This window comes from Sorex araneus, chromosome X (assembly GCF_027595985.1).
Source record: "Sorex araneus isolate mSorAra2 chromosome X, mSorAra2.pri, whole genome shotgun sequence".
Classification (NCBI taxonomy): Eukaryota; Metazoa; Chordata; class Mammalia; order Eulipotyphla; family Soricidae; genus Sorex; species Sorex araneus.
This window is the reverse complement of record NC_073313.1, coordinates 19,077,040-19,094,296: the sequence shown is the minus strand read 5'-3', so window position 1 is coordinate 19,094,296 and position 17,257 is coordinate 19,077,040. Positions and strand designations below refer to the sequence as shown.

The 17,257-nt window shown below is 43.6% G+C and overlaps 1 protein-coding gene across 1 annotated transcript in view; it reads left to right on the top strand.

The window, feature by feature from the left end:
- The window catches only part of ADGRG2 (adhesion G protein-coupled receptor G2), a 126,007-nt gene that overhangs the window by 46,098 nt on the left and 62,652 nt on the right, over positions 1–17,257 (top strand). The window contains exons 2-3 of the mRNA XM_055121535.1: positions 6,135–6,253; positions 15,668–15,686. Of these exons, the coding sequence (XP_054977510.1) occupies positions 6,136–6,253; positions 15,668–15,686 (137 nt within the window). The 5' untranslated portion in view covers position 6,135. The remainder of the gene's footprint in view (positions 1–6,134; positions 6,254–15,667; positions 15,687–17,257) is intronic.

Below are 17,257 nucleotides of genomic sequence, written 5' to 3'. Positions count from 1 at the left end.
GACCATCTACAGTACCAGGAACTGGCTACATGCAAGACAAGAGCCTTAACCCCTGTACTATCTTTCCAGTCCCCAATAACATTTCTTTTATATCTTTTGTTCTTATGTCACCATCAACATGCGTTTGTTTATACTATTTTTTAGTTTTTCCCTGGGACTTATTATGCTATTCTTTAAATTTCCTGAAAAGGTGTTTAACTCATTAATCTAAGCGTCCCATGTTTTAAATTATGTACATTAAGAAATGAACTGGAGCTATAGCACAGTGGGTAGGGCGTTTGCCTTGCAGGTGCCGACCTGGGTTTGATTCCTCTGTTCCTCTCGTCGAGCCCGACAAGCTACTGAGAGTATCTCGTTCGAATGACAGAGCCTTGGCAAGCTATCCATGGCGTATTTGATATGCCAAAAAACAGTAACAACAAGTCTCACAATGGAGACATTACTGGTGCCCGCTCGAGCAAATCGATGAGCAACAGGATGACAGTGACAGACAATGATACATTAAAAAATATAAATGTCACTCTAAAATTATTTAGCTCCATTCCATATGTTTTAATACCATTTTCTTATTGATCATGTCAAATGTTTTCTAATATATGTTATGAGTTCTTAGTCCCATAGTTATTTGTTAGGCAATAAGTTTAGCTTTTTGTTATTATGGCTTAATTGTGTTGAAGTCAGAGAACTTGATTCTTTACCATTTTCCCATTCTGTCAAATGCTTTTCAGACTTCTTTTATGTCCCAGTTTGTTTTCATAAGTATTTCCCGTGTCCTTGAGAAGTTTACTCCTCTGTACTTTCTGAGCAGGACGTTCATATGTGGTCTTTAAGTTCAAATATAGTATATGGTCTTTAAGATAATATTTCTTGAATATTATCAATTACTGATTGAGATGTGTGAATATTTCTCAATATGATTCTGAATTTCTTCTATATTTTACCTTGCATTCTGTTCAAAAGTAGTGCTTTGAAATTTTGAGGTTCTGCTGTAAGTACCTTCATTATAAATTAGCTCATTCTTCTCATTGAATCTAGCCTTTAAGAATAAACCAGTTTATGATAACCTTTCAGTATTTGCATTGCAAACCACAATGTCCAAAAGGAGATAAAGAGATAGGGGGTGGAGGGAAAAGGAAGGAGAGAGAGAGAGAGAGCCAGAGAGAGAGAAGAAAAGTGCCTGCCATAGAGGCAGGCTGGGAGGAGAGAGGAGTTGGGGGGTTGTGGGAGAGAAACTGGGGGCATTGGTCATTGGTGCTGGAAAATGTGGTGGGAGGTGGGTGTTGGAACACTGTGTGACTGAAATCCAATCATGAACAGCTTTATAATGGCCTATCTCATGGTGATTCAATAAAGAAATTTAAATAAAGAAATAGCTAGTTTATTTATAGGTTGTGCTTTTCCTCCCTGATGTTAGTAGAAACATTAATTTTCTTTTGATTAATAAATACTAGCACTGTCTGTCAGCATTTTGTTATCAAACGTTTTTAGGGGTGAGCCACACCCGGCTGTGCTAAGGTTTACTCCTGGCTCTGTGCTCAGAGGTTATTCCTGACAGTGCTTGGGGGACCATATGTGGTGCCAGGGATCGCATAAGAGTTGGCTGCTTGCAAGACAAGCACCTTACCCCTGTACAGTCTCTTTCCCTCCCTCCCTCCCTTTTTCCTTCCCTCCCTCCCTCCCTCCTTTTCGCTTTCCCTCCTCCTCCCTCCCTCCCTCCCTCCCTCCCTCCCTCCCTCTCTCTCTCTCTGTGGCTCTGTTTTGAAACTTTATCTATCACTTATGTCCAAGTTGTATCCTTATAAATAGACTCTCTGGACTTGTATTTTGCCAGGCTGACCATCTTTGCATTTTAATTGAACCCACCCATCTTCTATATATCCAAAGCAGTCTTAAGGTTTTTTCTCTCTCTTTGTTTGCTTTCTTTCATATTGATGGAATAGTCTCATACCCTCTTCCCTACCCTTTCCATTAATTTGGAAATTATATATGCCACGTCTGCTAGATGTGGAAATCATAAAATTTACTTAACTTTTCAATTCTAAAACTTATCAGCATCTTTAGCCTCTTCAGGACTAATACAAGACTTAAATTCTTTATTTTATTTTTTCACCTCCTAATATATTTTTATCCTATTATGATTCTAATATTGCCATTTTCTATAGTAAAAATTCAGTTGGCTCTACTAGTCCACAGTGGCACCATTATGTTTCTACTAATACAGGGGGGAAAGCATCATCTATAAATAAGCTAGTTCATCCTTTTAAATTTTTTTTATTGAATCACCATGAGATGGACCATAAAATACATCAACATACTGTTCCCTTCTCATAGCTCATATATATTAATATTCAGGAGGGCAGATTGAACTTTTTGAAAAAATTTTTTTAGAAAATAGAAAAGTTTATTGGAAAGTAGAAGAGAAAGAAACTCCCCAGTAGGGGAGGAACTTAGTATAGGACTAAATTCAGATTGAACATGTTTTGAAACAGTAAATTTCCTATCAGAACTGAAGTTCAACATGCCATTTACCAGGCACTAAACGTATCATTATTGAGGGTCAATAAATGGAAGATGGGGCAGGAGAGAATCTCAAGGGAAATGCGGATGGTAGATGGGGGCAAGAGCAAGGGGAAAAACAGAACCCCAGGAAGGCCAGTGAGCACAGCCGTTGAGGGTTGAAGTAGCCAGACGGGAAATCGTACCCCTGTATAACTCCAGGCGGGGGGACAAGCAGGGGTACAACACAGTGAGAGCTCCTGTGGTGGCTCCCTCTTCGTGGCCCTGGTGGGGACAGACCAGGTTGTGTTCTCAGCTCCCAGGCCACAAGACCCCCACAGACACAGCTACCACTGCCATATGGGCGAGCCCGAGGCAGCCGGGGGGGCATGCACATGGCAATGAAGACAGCAGAGCCACAGGGGCCGGGGGGCATAGTCCTGGCTGGGCCCTGCAACACCTAGTGGAACAGTGGACAAGTTTTTGTCCATTCAGTTGGTCACAGCACCAGCTGGATGGACTTGAGGTTGTGAATAAGCCACTATGCTTCGTGGCTGGCACTGTGAGTGAATTAGAAACACTAGCTGTTCTGTTCACTCACAAATCCAAAGCTATGTTTTTAGCATGGAGTATCTGCAGGGTAAGGGCATGAAGTGACTGAGGCACGAAAAGGTGAGGACCAGTAACAAGTTCTCCATCCCAAGGAAATGTGGGCAGTATTTAAGGATCTGCCATTTAACTGCCATCCCTAGTGCCGGGGTGGGGAGGTGGAAGGTTCTCCTTGGGCTCGATGTGCTAATATCTTAACCCAGGAGGTGAGTCCTGGTCCTTCCCAAGATGACTTCCAGATTTTAAATCAATAAGTTGCATCAAGTATAGATAATTCAACATGCCAATAAACTGTAAAATGCCTCTGTTTTGTCCCTCCTTAAGCACTTTTATCCCCTCGCTGTTCGTAATAGCATATTATTGACCCTCCCAAATGAGTCACTCAAATGAGAATGTTAATATAATTGTGCAAAGATGTAGCAATGTCTCTCTGGAGAAAAATGGAAGTGTCTGCTATGGTGCAGTGATATTAATAAATCTAAGGAACATAAAGTTAGATTAAGAAGGCAACATAAGATAGAGACTATATGTTGGTCATGATTCCATTCATAGGAGGAATGCAAGTAAAGGAAATCAAAGGAAAAGTCAGGACAGTGGTTACCCTGGGAAGAGGGAAGGGAAATAATAATATAAGTGGACACAGGGGACCTCTGAGGCGCAGGCAAGATTCTGCGTGCATGCTTAGTCTTTGAACTTCACATTTTACATAGAGGTTCTAACATGTTTCAATTGCAAGTTCAAAAATTATTCTATTTTTATTTCTTAACCTAGTTCCCCCTCCAAGAGCATTACTTTTTATGAAAGTTATTTTTAGTGAACTAAACTTTTACCTAAGAACGTGTACAAGTGCCTTAGATTTGATCTACCTGAGATTTGTTAAAATTGACTGACTTAGATTTTATATACTAGAATCTGATATTAATTATGGAAAGTATCAGAACAGTTTCTTTTTGGAAAGGAACTCAGGATTTACCAAGTGTCAAACCCTCATTTTACGAAGGAGAAAGAGTCATACCATAAACTCTGGGGATGGGTCAATGTCATTTGACTCTTTATGGGACCACGACTCTTTCTTTCAGACCACAATGCTGGCCTCCTGTCAGTAAACTGGTTTTGGAGTTTGGTTTAAGATGTTTTTTGTTTGTTTGTTTTGTTTTGTGGCCACACCCAGCGCTTCTCTGGGGCTATTCCTGGTTCATTACTCAGGGGACCGTGCAGTGCTGGGGAACGGACCTGCACCTCCAGCAGGCAAGGCATGTCCTCAGCCCTTTGAGCTAGCTCTATGGTCCCAGAAGTAAACTGTTTTGAGTTCATCAGGTGAAATGAATCAACAAACTCCAAACGCTGTTATACAATTTCAGATTTTCTGCAAACTCATTCTTAAGCTTTGCCAACTCCTAGGGCAGGACCTAAGTGCTGTACAAGATATGGTCAAAGTTAGATTACTCATAGCCCACAGTGGTTATTATGTGCTGTGACTTGGGCTTCTGATCAAAATTACCCATGCCCTTTCATTGGACTCCAAAATGAGGGCATGAACAGCCAGAAGGAAGGGGGCTCCCATCAATCGTCTTGGAAAAGGAGTATGGATCAAGAAGGACTTACTATAGACCTGGTGCCACTGAAAAGACTGCTTTCGGTTCCCAGGACCAGATTATGTTTCCTCCAGGCTGAATCAGTGTTTCATAATAGAAGTGTGATGGTTTTTGAAATCCTGCAGCTCTTAGTGTCTTTTACATAATTTAGAGAACATCCTGCTAGGTCATAAGTCCTCCAGGATCACTGATCAAAGAGGGCTAACTAGAAGTTGAAACTCTTACTCATTCCACATAGAAGTCATTCTGGTCCTTTTCATCTGAAACTTACCCTCATTTTCTGGTGCCAGCTGGATTAGCTCAATGCTATATAGGTCATCAACAAAGCAGATCTGAATAGCCACTGGTTTTTAGCAAGCTTTTAAGGCGTTCAGAGTGGCTGGTAAGATAGCATCAATTACAGAGAAAACTATTTGCTAGCATTTAAACAGTAAAATCTAGACCTTCAGGCAATCATTGAAGATTATCCCCGGTGCACTGTGCTCCCATTCTGGTTGTAGACTCTGGCGCTTATGGCCACCCTTCAGGAATTAGAGAGAGTATGAGCTGTATGTCAGTATTCCGTGGTCCTTCCTGCCACTGTAGTAAGTTGTTCTAAAGCTCTTTAATTTCATTATGTACTATTACTATCATGTTGTAAACACTGCATACTCATCATATAACCCTTAATTGCGATAAAAAGTATATCCCCCTTTATCTGGGATAGAATTAGTAACATTTAAGTGGTGGTGATTCGGGGGGTTGGAGTGACCTGCTGCCATTGCTGTGCAGGTCAGGGCAGGGGAAGGGTTACCCTCTGCTCCATTAGGTTAACTGGCATCATTTTCCTCTGCTGTGGCGCTACATTGTATACAAGATCAAAAATTCCCAAAATTACAAGTTACATGAAAGAATGTAACTATCTCATGGTGACTCAATAAAATTTAAAAAAATCAAAAATGCTTTAAAAAATTGGGGGGACCACACCTGAAGGAACTCAGGGCTTCACTTCTAGCTGTGCACTGAGGGATTGGACCTGGGCCCCCAGGCTTACTCCTAGCCCTGCACTCCTGGCAGGGCTCAGGGAACCTTATGGGGTGTCGGGACCAAACTGGGGTCAGCCGTGTACAGCACAAGTGCTGCACTATCTCTCCTGCCCATCTTCTTGATATCGTGTGTGTGCTAATAATGCTTTTGTAAATCTATGCGGACTCCCTAACATCATTTTCAGTGTATCATGCACCTTATTAGATCATCTCTGCCCCCAGGTGGCCTTCCCCTGGGCGTCCATGCTCTTATAAACAGTGCCCACCTGGCGTGGCTGGTTCTCTGGAAGCGGAGTAAGTTCACGGAAGCAGGATTATATGTGGCCTTGACTGGGAACTTGACCTTCTATGTTTGACTGTGCTGTAATAGTGGCAAACCGTGATGTGCTCTTTCCTTGTTTGATTCCAGGATGTTTTTCTCTGGCAGCCAGACTGGCCTTGCTAGTCGACCTAAAGGACTTTTACCGACATTCAAGATATTCCTTGTCATTGTTTGCCTTCATGTAGTGCTGGTTACATCCCTAGAAGGTAAGGTAACTGTTTTCCTTCATCTTCTTGCTGCTTCATTCTTTGCCCCCTCCTCATTTGTTTAGAATTGTTTTTAAGTATGGCAAAGAAATATAATAGAAAACTTATCATTTGAACTATTTTAATTGTTTTCATTGCCATTAAATACATTCACAATTTTGCAAAACCATCACCACTATCCATTTCTAGAACATTTTCATCATCTCAAATAAAAACTCTGTATTCACTAAACACTAATCCCAATTCATACCTGCCGCGGTGTTGGGTAATAAGTAGTCAGTATTCTACTCATTGGCTCTAAGAATTTCCCATGCTAGGTACCTCATGTAAATGGACTCATGCAACCTTTTGTATTCATCTTATTTCTCAGAGTAATATATTCAAGGCTCATCCTTGTTGTCATATGTGTTAGATTTAACAGCATTAAATAATGCTACCATGAACAAGTATACAAGTGTCTGAATCCCTGCTTCCAGATGTTGGTGGTATATATTTAGGAGTGGAATAGCTTGATCACATGGTAATTCTATATTTAATTTTTTGAGCATCTGCCAAATTATTCCTTAGAGTTGCTGCCTATTTGCATTCTTACCTGTTTCAGGACAGCCTAGATAGATCCAGTGGTAAAGCATAGACATGTGTGAAGTCCTTCCTTCAATAGTCTTTACCCCACTGGCTGTGGCCGTGGTGGTCCATCCCCCTGCCCAGAATCACACACTGCTGTGGAAGACCTTTGGGGAAGAGAGGAGCTCCTGTTTCTCTACATCCTCACCACATCTGTTATTTTCTGTTGTTTTGAAAATGGGTCCAAAATGGCACTAATGATAGTTTGATTTGCATACCCCTAGTGATAAATGATGTTACTCATCTTCATTGGTACTTATTGGCCTTTTGTATGTCTTCTTTGAGCAAAGTCTATTCAAAGTTTTGGTTCATTTTAAAATTGCATTGTTTGGGGAGTTTTGGTGTTGAGTTAGGAGTTCTTTATATTTTCTAGATATTGATCCTTTATGTGATGCACAAATGTTGTCTCCCATTCTGGGTGATGCATTTTTACTCTCTTAATATTATGTCCTTTGAACGGGTCCTCCAACCATAGTTTACTTGATGTTCCCTTCTTTATCTGAATTGCCTTTTCCCCCAGCATGTGAGGCCAGCTTCCAAGCCATGGAGCCTACCTCCTGGTACTTATTTCTACTATTCTTGGGTGTTAGTCTCCTACTCTGTTATTTTATATTCCACAGATGAGCGCAATCTTTCTATGTCTGTCTCTCTCTTTCTGACTCATTTCACTTAGCATACTTTCCATGTTGATCCACTTATATGCAAAATTCATGACTTCATCTTTTCTAATAGCTGCATAGTATTCCATTGTATAGATGTACCAAAGTTTCTTTAACCAGTCATCTGTTCTCAGGATGCGTGCTGAAAGTAGGGTATAGATTGAACACGATGGCCACTCAATACCCCTATTACAGACCACAACACCCCCAAGGAGAGAGAGAACAAAAGGGAATGCCCTGCCACAGAGGCGAGGGGGGAGGAGGGGATGGGATTGGGTGGTGGGAGGGATACTTGGTTCACTGGTGGTGAAGATTGGACACTGGTGGAGGAATGGGTGCTCAAACATTGTATGAGGAAAACACAAGTACTAAAATGTGTAAATCTGTTACTGTACCCTCATGGTGATTCACTAATTAAAAAATTTTAAAAATTTAAAAAATATTATGTCCTTTGATACTGTGTTTTATAATTGAAGGTGGAAGGATCCACACTTGGCGGTACTCAAGGCCATGTGCTGCCGGGTTCGAACATGGGGCTCCCACATGCAAAGCTTGTGCTCAGCCCTGTGAGTCATCTCTCTTGCCCAAGGTTTTAAATTTCGATAAAGTTCAATTGATCTAACAACAGCTTTGCTGCTTGTACTTCTGCTGAAGCCTGAGTCCCAGGAATTAGAACCAGACTCAAGGCCATGAACTTTTCCCCCTCTGTTTTCTTTGAAGAGTTTCATGGTGTTTGCTCTGTGTGTAAGCCTTTTGGTCCATTTTGAGCTTATTTTTGTAGAAGGTGAAAAGCAAGGGCTCACTTCATTCTTTCACAAGTAGATGTTTCATTTTCCCAGCCCCAGTTGTTAAAAACACTGCCCTTTTGACATTGCATGGCCTTGGCACCCTTTTCAAAAATCCATACCTGTGAGGTTCTGTTTCCAGTGTTTGTTTTTAAAAGTACCTTCTTGAAGGCAATCTGCATGAAAATGTAAGGACTTAGAGAGCACAACAAATGAAGCAGCATGGTTTTCAGAAAAGAGAAATTTTATTTTATTTTTTAAAATTTATTCTTTTTATTGAATCACCATGTTGAAAGTTACAAAGCTTTCAGGCTTAAGTCTCAGTTACATAATGCTCGAACACCCATCCCTTCATCATGCATATATTCCACCACCAAGAACCACAGTAAACCTCCCACCCACCCACCCCCCGCCCCCCAGCCCCCCACCCCGCCTGTGTAGTTGGTAAATTTCACTTTACTTTCTCTTTACTTTGATTACATGCAAACAAAAAAACTCATTATTATTGTTTGGAGTTTATCCCCCAGAGTCGGACCTGCTGGAAAAGAAGCATTTGATAATTTGTTTTCCGTTGCTGTGAATGAGGAGATATGAGGTCGTGTGGCCACAGTAGCGGCCGTGAGGTTCTGGATTTCTGTATTTTAGTATTATAGTGAATAAGTCCAGAGGGCTTTCTGCAAGAGGTTGCATCATTGCTAGCTCGTACCTCTCTGCTACTTTATATACCACATATGAGTGCAATTTTTCTGTGTCTGTCTAGAAAAGAGCAATTTTAGATTACTACAAAGTAAGGAATTTGTATCGTGGGAAGACAAAGCTGTCATCTCATGAAAAAGTGGAAAGAAAAAGAGATGGAAGGAAGGAAGGAAGGAAGGAAGGAAGGAAGGAAGGAAGGAAGGAAGGAAGGAAGGAAGGAAGGAAGGAAGGAAGGAAGAGAAAAAGAAAGAGAGGAGTGAGGGGAAAAAGATGGGAAGAATGAGGGAGAAAAGGCTATTTAAGGGATGGAGTAAAGGCTGGAAATTCTGGGGCTGCACTGTAGGTACAACTTCCTAAAGAAAACATAAGAAGTCCTTTTTGAGAGTGCTATTTATGACATTAATAAGAGCACCAAGAAGAATGCATTTCTTCAGCAGAGAGTGCCAGGACCTCAGAATCTTCTTTGGTTAAAGCATATGTCTACCAGTAACCAACAGTATAAAGAAACAAAACACACAGACACACAGAATTCTTTCCCACTGCCCCCAACAATCACCCCACACTAAATGGAAAACTTCCCAACAAGCTAAAAGTTTCAATTGATTTTCTACTTCTGAAAAGTAGGTGGCACTGGGTCATATTGTCAAGAATCCATAATATTCTGCAGAAGGACTTCAGAAGTAAATGAGCACCAATGCTTTGAAGGTGCCAGGCCTGCTTTCTACCTATCCACTCTCTAGCTTCACCACCACATCCAGGAAGGGAAGGTCTTAGCCCCGTTTTCCAGACCAAGCAGCTAAAGCACACAGAGATAAATTGACTGGTGTTGTTTGCCCCTTGGAAGTGGCCAGGCTGAGATTTGTACTCAGCTCTGACTTGTATTCTTGTAACCACAAAACCATAGCTCTCAAACCAGAACATTCATCAGAATCCTGTGGAGGGTTGTTTAAAACCAGGTTTTTGGCCCTTCCCCAAAATGTAGGATTTAGATCTGGGCATTGAGAATTCTCTTATGTGCCCTGGTTTTGTTGGGGCAGTTGGTTCAGAGTCTACACCTTGAGCACTACTGGCTGAAGACATGAGGGGGAATAAACACTTCTAGATGCATATCATGGAATACAAATTCTTGTGGTGGCCTTGCAAAGTGTAAACTATGCTCACACATCATCTTCTTGGGGTCTGAAACCGTCCCTGTGGGACTCGCAGGGCGCAAATACAATGTCCCCACTTCACTAATGCGTAAATGCTCCCAGGGACCTGAGTAAATGGGGACATTCTTGGTTAGGAAGTGACAGGGCCTGGACTAGATACAGACACTTCATTCTCACTTGGCAATTTGTCCACCAAAGGGGTTGATGAGGTAGGCAAGTGGAATGCAAGAAGTTTAAAAAAGATAAAATCACAAAATAAAATCACGAAATCCCATTAATCATGGGCTCAGTAACATCTCATTTTGTCCTTTCCCTGAGATCTTAGAAGTCCATCTCGACTCGGCCCTCCTAATGATGTTGCACTGGGGGCTCTTCAGGGTCAGGGGAATGAGATCCAGCTTGTTACTGGATTTTGCATATGAATACACATGGGAAGCTTGCAAGGCTGTCCCATGTGGGCAGGAAACTCTCAGAAGATTGCCAGTTTCTCCCAGAGGGAGAAGTAGGCTAAAGATATCGCTTCTGAGAGCTTGCTTTTAAGTCTCTCTCTGGATGTTGGCCATTGATGGGCTTACACACACCTGGGTTCCTCTGCCGGTACCTTTATGCATGAGGCCTGTCCGAACGTGTGGAGAGGGGCCTCCAGCATGGCTGTAGCTAGGTTCAGGTGGTTTTCGGCCGCCGGGAGCTCTGCTTGGGGTGGGGAGGGAAGCTGGAGCCCACCCCCTCCGAGGGGCCCCAGGGAAGACAGCCAGGCGTGCGGGCAAGAGATTCTCTGCATCACTCTCTTCTGAGAGCTTGCTTACTTAAAAAAAAAAACACACCCAAAATGCAAAGAAAGCTGGGTGGCACAAACGCATCTTTTCGAATCACATCCATTTCAAAATGCTGAAAAAAGGGGCTGGAGCGATAGCACAGCGGTAGGGCGTTTGCCTTGCACGCGGTTGACCCGGGTTCGATTCCCAGCATCCCATATGGTTCCCTGAGCACTGCCAGGAGTGATTCCTGAGTGCAGAGCCAGGAGTAACCCCTATGCATTGCCAGGTGTGACCCAAAAAGCAAAAAAAAAATGGTGAAAAAAGGGTTGGGGAAGCAGACAAGTACTGGGATCTGCAGCAGACTTTCATGGTCCTTGGGTCGTTCATACTTCCTGCTGTGTTCGCATGAGCTGACGTGACACAAGTGTGTCCTCTTAAGGGACATCCCTCAGACATGTACCTCAGCATCACCTGTGTGCTTATTAAAGGTGCAGATCCATCCTCAGGCTCACCGAGGACCTGATTAGTTGGAAACTCTGGCCCAGGCCTAACAGCGTCTTGAATCAGTGCTCACCTGGTTTAGACTGCCATCCTAAAGCACTGCCGGCCAAGACATGCCTGCTGGTTGCCTGAGAGCAGCTTGAGGGCCATCTTGGGCTCTGACTCTTTCAGGGATGCCACCTGTCATTTGTGTGATCTTAATTTGCCAGCTAGACCAATATGAACCTCTGTTTCTTCATCTTCAAAATGGGTAGAATGCTAGTTTTCCCTGCTAGCTGGAAGGAGAGCATTCCCATTTGGTGTTATCTGATAGGTTATTGATTTGGGAGGTCTGGATATTCTATTGCCATTACACTTTGTGGAATAATTTTGAGGTTGGCTGGGGCCACATGCAACAGTGTTGGGGGTTGGGTACTCCTGGAGCTGTGTTCAGAGAAGGCATCATTCCTGGCAGTGCTTGGGTTACCATATGGTGGAAAAGATTCAACCTGGATCAGGCACACACAGGCCAGAGCCTTAACCTCTCCCCCTGGAATAACTTTTGAGTTTTCTCCGACCTAAAAATAACTTATCAAATTATAACAAATAGAATGTTCTACTTTCAGATAGCAAGGGAAACCTATAGCAAGTAAACCTGATGGTTTTGTAAGACTCAGCATATACAGAAAACAATATTCCATGAACATACTTCTTTTTTCATTCCTGCTTTATAGATTTCTAATTGACATCCAATATAACACATGCCAGAGTTTTTCTTCATGAATAATAATAATCTGGTTTAATAATCTGGAAAGGCCTAAGTAGGGGTCCATTACTGCTGCTGTAAATGCCCAATGTGCGTATTCGTTATTTAATAGTCTTTTGATAACACTTACCATGAGCCAGCCACATTCTGAGTCCTTACAAGATGCTAATGCATTGAAAGCTCACTCACTAACTCTTTGAATCAGTCACTGTTATCAGCTGCTTTTTTGCAGATGAGGAAACTGAGGCACATAGAAGGTGAACAACCTGCTCTCGGTTGAACAGTTCAAGTTCAGAGTTATAAGCTCAAGCCACATGACATCAAAGTTCCCCACTAGGATGTCTTGTGAATATTGGGACACTCTTATTTTAAAAATTATTTTTGGGGTGCGCAATAGTGCAACAGGTCGGGCATTTGCCTTGTACACGCCTGACCTGGATTCCATCCCCGGTATCCCATATGGTCCCCCAAGTACTGGGAGGAGTAATTCCTAAGTGCAGCGCCAGGAGTAACTGTTGAGCATTGCCAAGTGTGACCCAAAAAGCCAAAAAAATATTAGTTTTTGTAAAAAAAAATTTTTGGCTTGGAATCTCATTAATAATGGTTTCTCATAATTCCAGCACCACACTCATCACTCATCACCAGAGTCCGAATCTCCCTCTCTCAGAGACTCCATCCCCTCTCCCTCCCACTGTCCCCCAACTACATAGTGTGTGTCAGTTCCCCGAGTGGCTCTAAGTGTGTTGGGACAGTCTTAAGCTGTTCATCTGGAGGCCGAGAAAGGTGGACACCATCATTGCCAGACTTCCTGGTGTTAAACTAGATCGTTCAGGGGCTCGCAGGCGCCACCTTCCTGCACAGTTTTGGGCTGAAGCATTTGCTCAGCGTCTTCCCTTCCGGGTGGAGTAGGTCTGCTTCTTGCTGAGGGCCCAGAGGAGCCCCTCTAGACTTGTCCATCATATAAGCAGGTATGTGGTCATGAGTGGTGCTGTGTGCCCAGCATGGCTAAGCTGCTGAGACACCAGCAGCTGGGACTTCAGCGAGGTTACCCTCCAGCGCAGGGCTGCGGTTCTAACACGTGGGGACCACACACACTCTACCTAAGCCCAGAAGCGTGAGTTGGTGCTCGAGGGCTCGGACAGACACCAGAGCCCAACCTGCAGGTGAGCCTCGTTAAGGGGGAGGCCCCTGTTGCAGATGTTCTGGTGCCTTCCCATAGCTCCTTCTCCCAGCCCAGAGGGTTCGCTGCATGCGGGTGGCCTCAGTTTCCTCTGAGAATGCTCTGCAGCCTTGGGCATATGCCTGGATGGTGCCAGAAACCAGCGCATGTGTTTCACAGCTCCCCCTCCCCAATAGTGAAGCTTTGGAACTTGGTGTTTCCCACTGGCTGCTTCCTCGCCCCTCAGTGTGGCATGTCTGTGCTCTGTGTGTTCTGTCAGTGCTCTGCTGTGTTGTCCCGCTGGACAGTTAGAGCCAGCTCCCTCCCTCTGCTGCCTGGGATTGTCCCCACTGGGAAACACACCTATGGTTCAGTCAAGTAGTACTATCTCTGCCAAATCTGCCCTTGCCCCTTCCAAAGAAATCTCTCTCCCAGTGCTCCTTTTTCTCTTTATCTGTGTGGTTGCATATTTGGCGTTTTGTTTCCTTTGCCTCGGAAGTGTTTCGGTGTACTGTCTGAGCTGGATGAGAAGGGACAAGGTTTGGGAAGGCAAGTGGGAAGCTAAAGGAAGGCAGAGTATTGAGTCCCCAGGGTCTTCTCTGGGCCAGGCCTTCTAGGTGCTTCATGTCCATGATCTCATTGAATTCTCCCCCAGAGCTCTTCCCGGTAGATATTTTTAGTGTAAGTGTGCAGATGAAGAAAGTGAGTACCAAAGAGTTGAAGTCATCTGCTTGGTCACCGGCTGGAGGATTCCCCGTTGGAGTCTATAGCTTGGACGCTTCGTACTCTGCCACACTGCCCAATCAGTGGCTGAAGGCTGAGGGACTGAGTCAGAAAGGGTGTGGAGGGGGTGGGTGGAGAAGGAGCCCTAGGGTAAGCTTGGGATGAGCCTGGAGAGAGCAGCCATTTCTCTGGTCCTGGGGATGCTGAACTGCACACCCAGTAGCTTCATCTTGGAAGCCTAAGAGATGAGTCAATAGCTCTTGACGGAACAGAGGTAGGTTTGATCTTCCTTAAGACCATTGGCCAACTCGGAGAATCTATATACCTTAAAGCTTTCAACTGTGTAATTTGGCAAATTTGAGGGAGTCAGTTTAGGTCTCTCAGATGCTCAAATGAGCTTTAGCAGGTAACTTTATTTACCTCTGGCTTCTAACCTCCTCCCCCCAGCCTCTGCCCCACCCAGGCTCTGACCAATGCCTTTTCTTTTCTTTTTCTCGCATTTCTTTTCTTTTCCTCTTCTCTTCTCTTCTTTTTTTCTTCTTTATTTGTGTCTTCAAAGGAGGTCTTCTTTTAGGTACAACTATGCTATTTTCCAGAGGATGAGATGACATAATAGTGGAAGACAGCTATAATTTCATTCTTGCACAGTTGTCTTCCCCATTTGGAAACAATTACACATTTGAGCCAGTTTGGTGATCTCATGAGCTATAATCCCCAACTTTCTCCCTGGGCTGGGTCTAGGTCCTTCTCTGCTATAGGCATTTCCAGGGATAGATTCCCCTTCTTCACCATCTCACTGTCTTTGTGCCTCTTACTCTCTTATGCCTTGTGCATCCATATCTTTATTCTTCTGACAACAGCAGGTGAGAGAGCTGTAGGAGATAGACTATACATTTCTGAAACATGAGGTACCCATCTTGTTGGACTTTACCCTCCACTAGCAAACCCAGTGCTAATGTCCTCTCTCCACTGCCTGAATATAAAAATGAGACTATAAATACCAACACGGTCAGCCAGTACATCAGCCTCCATCCCCATGTCCCATCCCCACCCCCACCAACTAAGACACTGACTCTGTCTCTGAACTGTGGAAGTGATGAACAGGAGTAATAGAGACTGGAGACAGTTTGCTGCGGACGGGGGAGGGAGGGCGGGACTGAAAAGAAAGGACATTGTTGTGTCCCACTTTCTTCTTAGAACTCCTGGTAAGGTCTCACAGGGGCCTATAGTCAACATGGAGTGATGCTGGCAAGGCAAAATGGAAGTGGTATAAGGCAGAGAGAAGCCTGGAGATAGCGTTCTCTCCAAGGCTCTTATTCTTGGCTCTTGGGCGGCAGGGTAAAGATTTAAGATTGCCCTCCTGGTCCTAATAGTTAGATGTATTGAGAGCCAGGGGTAGGGATAGAGCTACCAGACTCTGGTGCGTACAACTTCAGCAGGGGCAAGTTGTGGGGTAATTTCAAAGGCCCTTAAGTTATAACCAAGTCAAGGAATCTCTTGATTTGGAAATTGATGAAAGCTCTAGAAGTGGCTTTTGCTGACTGGAAAATCCCCCGGTTCCAGTGCTCTCTGTCCCTCATTCTTCATAGGAATGTCCCAATGTGTCTTGGCAGAAACCAGTGACATAAGCTCGTAGTATTGAATATTAATAGCAGCAGCAACCAGCTGTATACTTCTAGAAGTCTTTGCGTTTTATAAATGCATTGGCAAACATCATCTTATTATTTCTCCTTGATGTAAGATTAAATACATTGGCAAACACCATCTCATTATTTCTCCTTGATGTAAGCAGAGAAATTTGTAATATTCCCACTTTGCTGACTAGAAGATGAAACTCAAAGCAATGGAGAAACTTTCTAGGTTACCCAGGAAGAGACAGAACCAAGGTCCTAAGGGTTGCTCTCTCCAGAACGCCTGCCTCACTGGCCTGCTCAAAGCACTTATTTGGGCCATACAACTACATTCTGAGCCAAGACCTAATAACAATGGTGACTTTGACCATGGGAATGTCCTGCTAGGCCAGGAGTTGGCAAACTCTTTCTAGAAAGAGCCAAATAATAAATAGTTTAGGCTTTGTGGACCATATGGTCTCTGTGACAACTAATCAACTCAGCTGTTGTAGCTTGCAAACAGCCAGGGACCATATGTAAATGAATGGGCAGACCTCTGTACCAATAAAACTTTTCCTGCAGACGTGTAATGGGCCCATGAGCTGTAGGTCAGGTGTAGTGATCTGGATGAAAAAAGAAGTGGTGCAACGCTTTGGTATATCTCTGATCATTGATATTTCAACGTTTCCTTGCTTTTTTCTTACTGGCTAACCCTGGCTTTTTAAGGTGCTTATCCCTTTCCATATGACTCAGGAGCCACTTCTGATTATTCTAGACCAATCATGGAGATGCTATTCCTTGCTACTATTTGATTTAGAACTGGGCCACTTCTGGCCAATGAGGAGAATTAGACTTCTAGATAATGTTCTCCTGGGCAATGGGTGATACACTCTTAACAGCTTCTTATCTTCTCGACTCACCCATTTTTACATAGTAGCTACCAGGCCTGAGTAACTATTTCAGTTTAACTACAACTAGATGTAAAAACATTGAGTTCTTGCTACAGGTCAATGAGTGATAGTCACTTGCGGCTAGTGGCTGCCATACTGGACAGAACAGACATCCCATCGCAGGACATTTTACTAGAGAGTGCATTAGCTGGACCCTTTGAAGTCTAGATTTGATGCCTGAAACACTGGCTGCATCTTCAAAGCATTGAGAGGAGCAGCAAATACAAGTGGAGAATAGAGATAACCTGAGTTTTTGATGATACTGAGCTTCTGAATTGGGAACATCCTGAAGATGAAAGGACAAGAGGATGGAAAAAACTTGGGCCTTCATTGTATCCCTGAATTTTGGATTTCTTGTTTTGTGGACTAAGTGGACACCCTTAAAGATTATAGCACTTTGAAAGAAAATTGGTGGTGGTGGGGGGGCGGGCGGGACACACCTGCCTGTGCTCAGGTCTTATTCCTGACTGCGGTCAGAGATCACGCTTGGTGGGCTTGTGGAATCATATGAGGTGCTGGGAATCAAACCTGGGTCAGCTGCATGCAAGGGAAGCACCCTACCTGTTATACTAGCTCTGCAGCCCCTGATTATAATACTTTTAATAGAGCAGTCTGTGACTTGCTCCCGAAAGCATTCTAACAT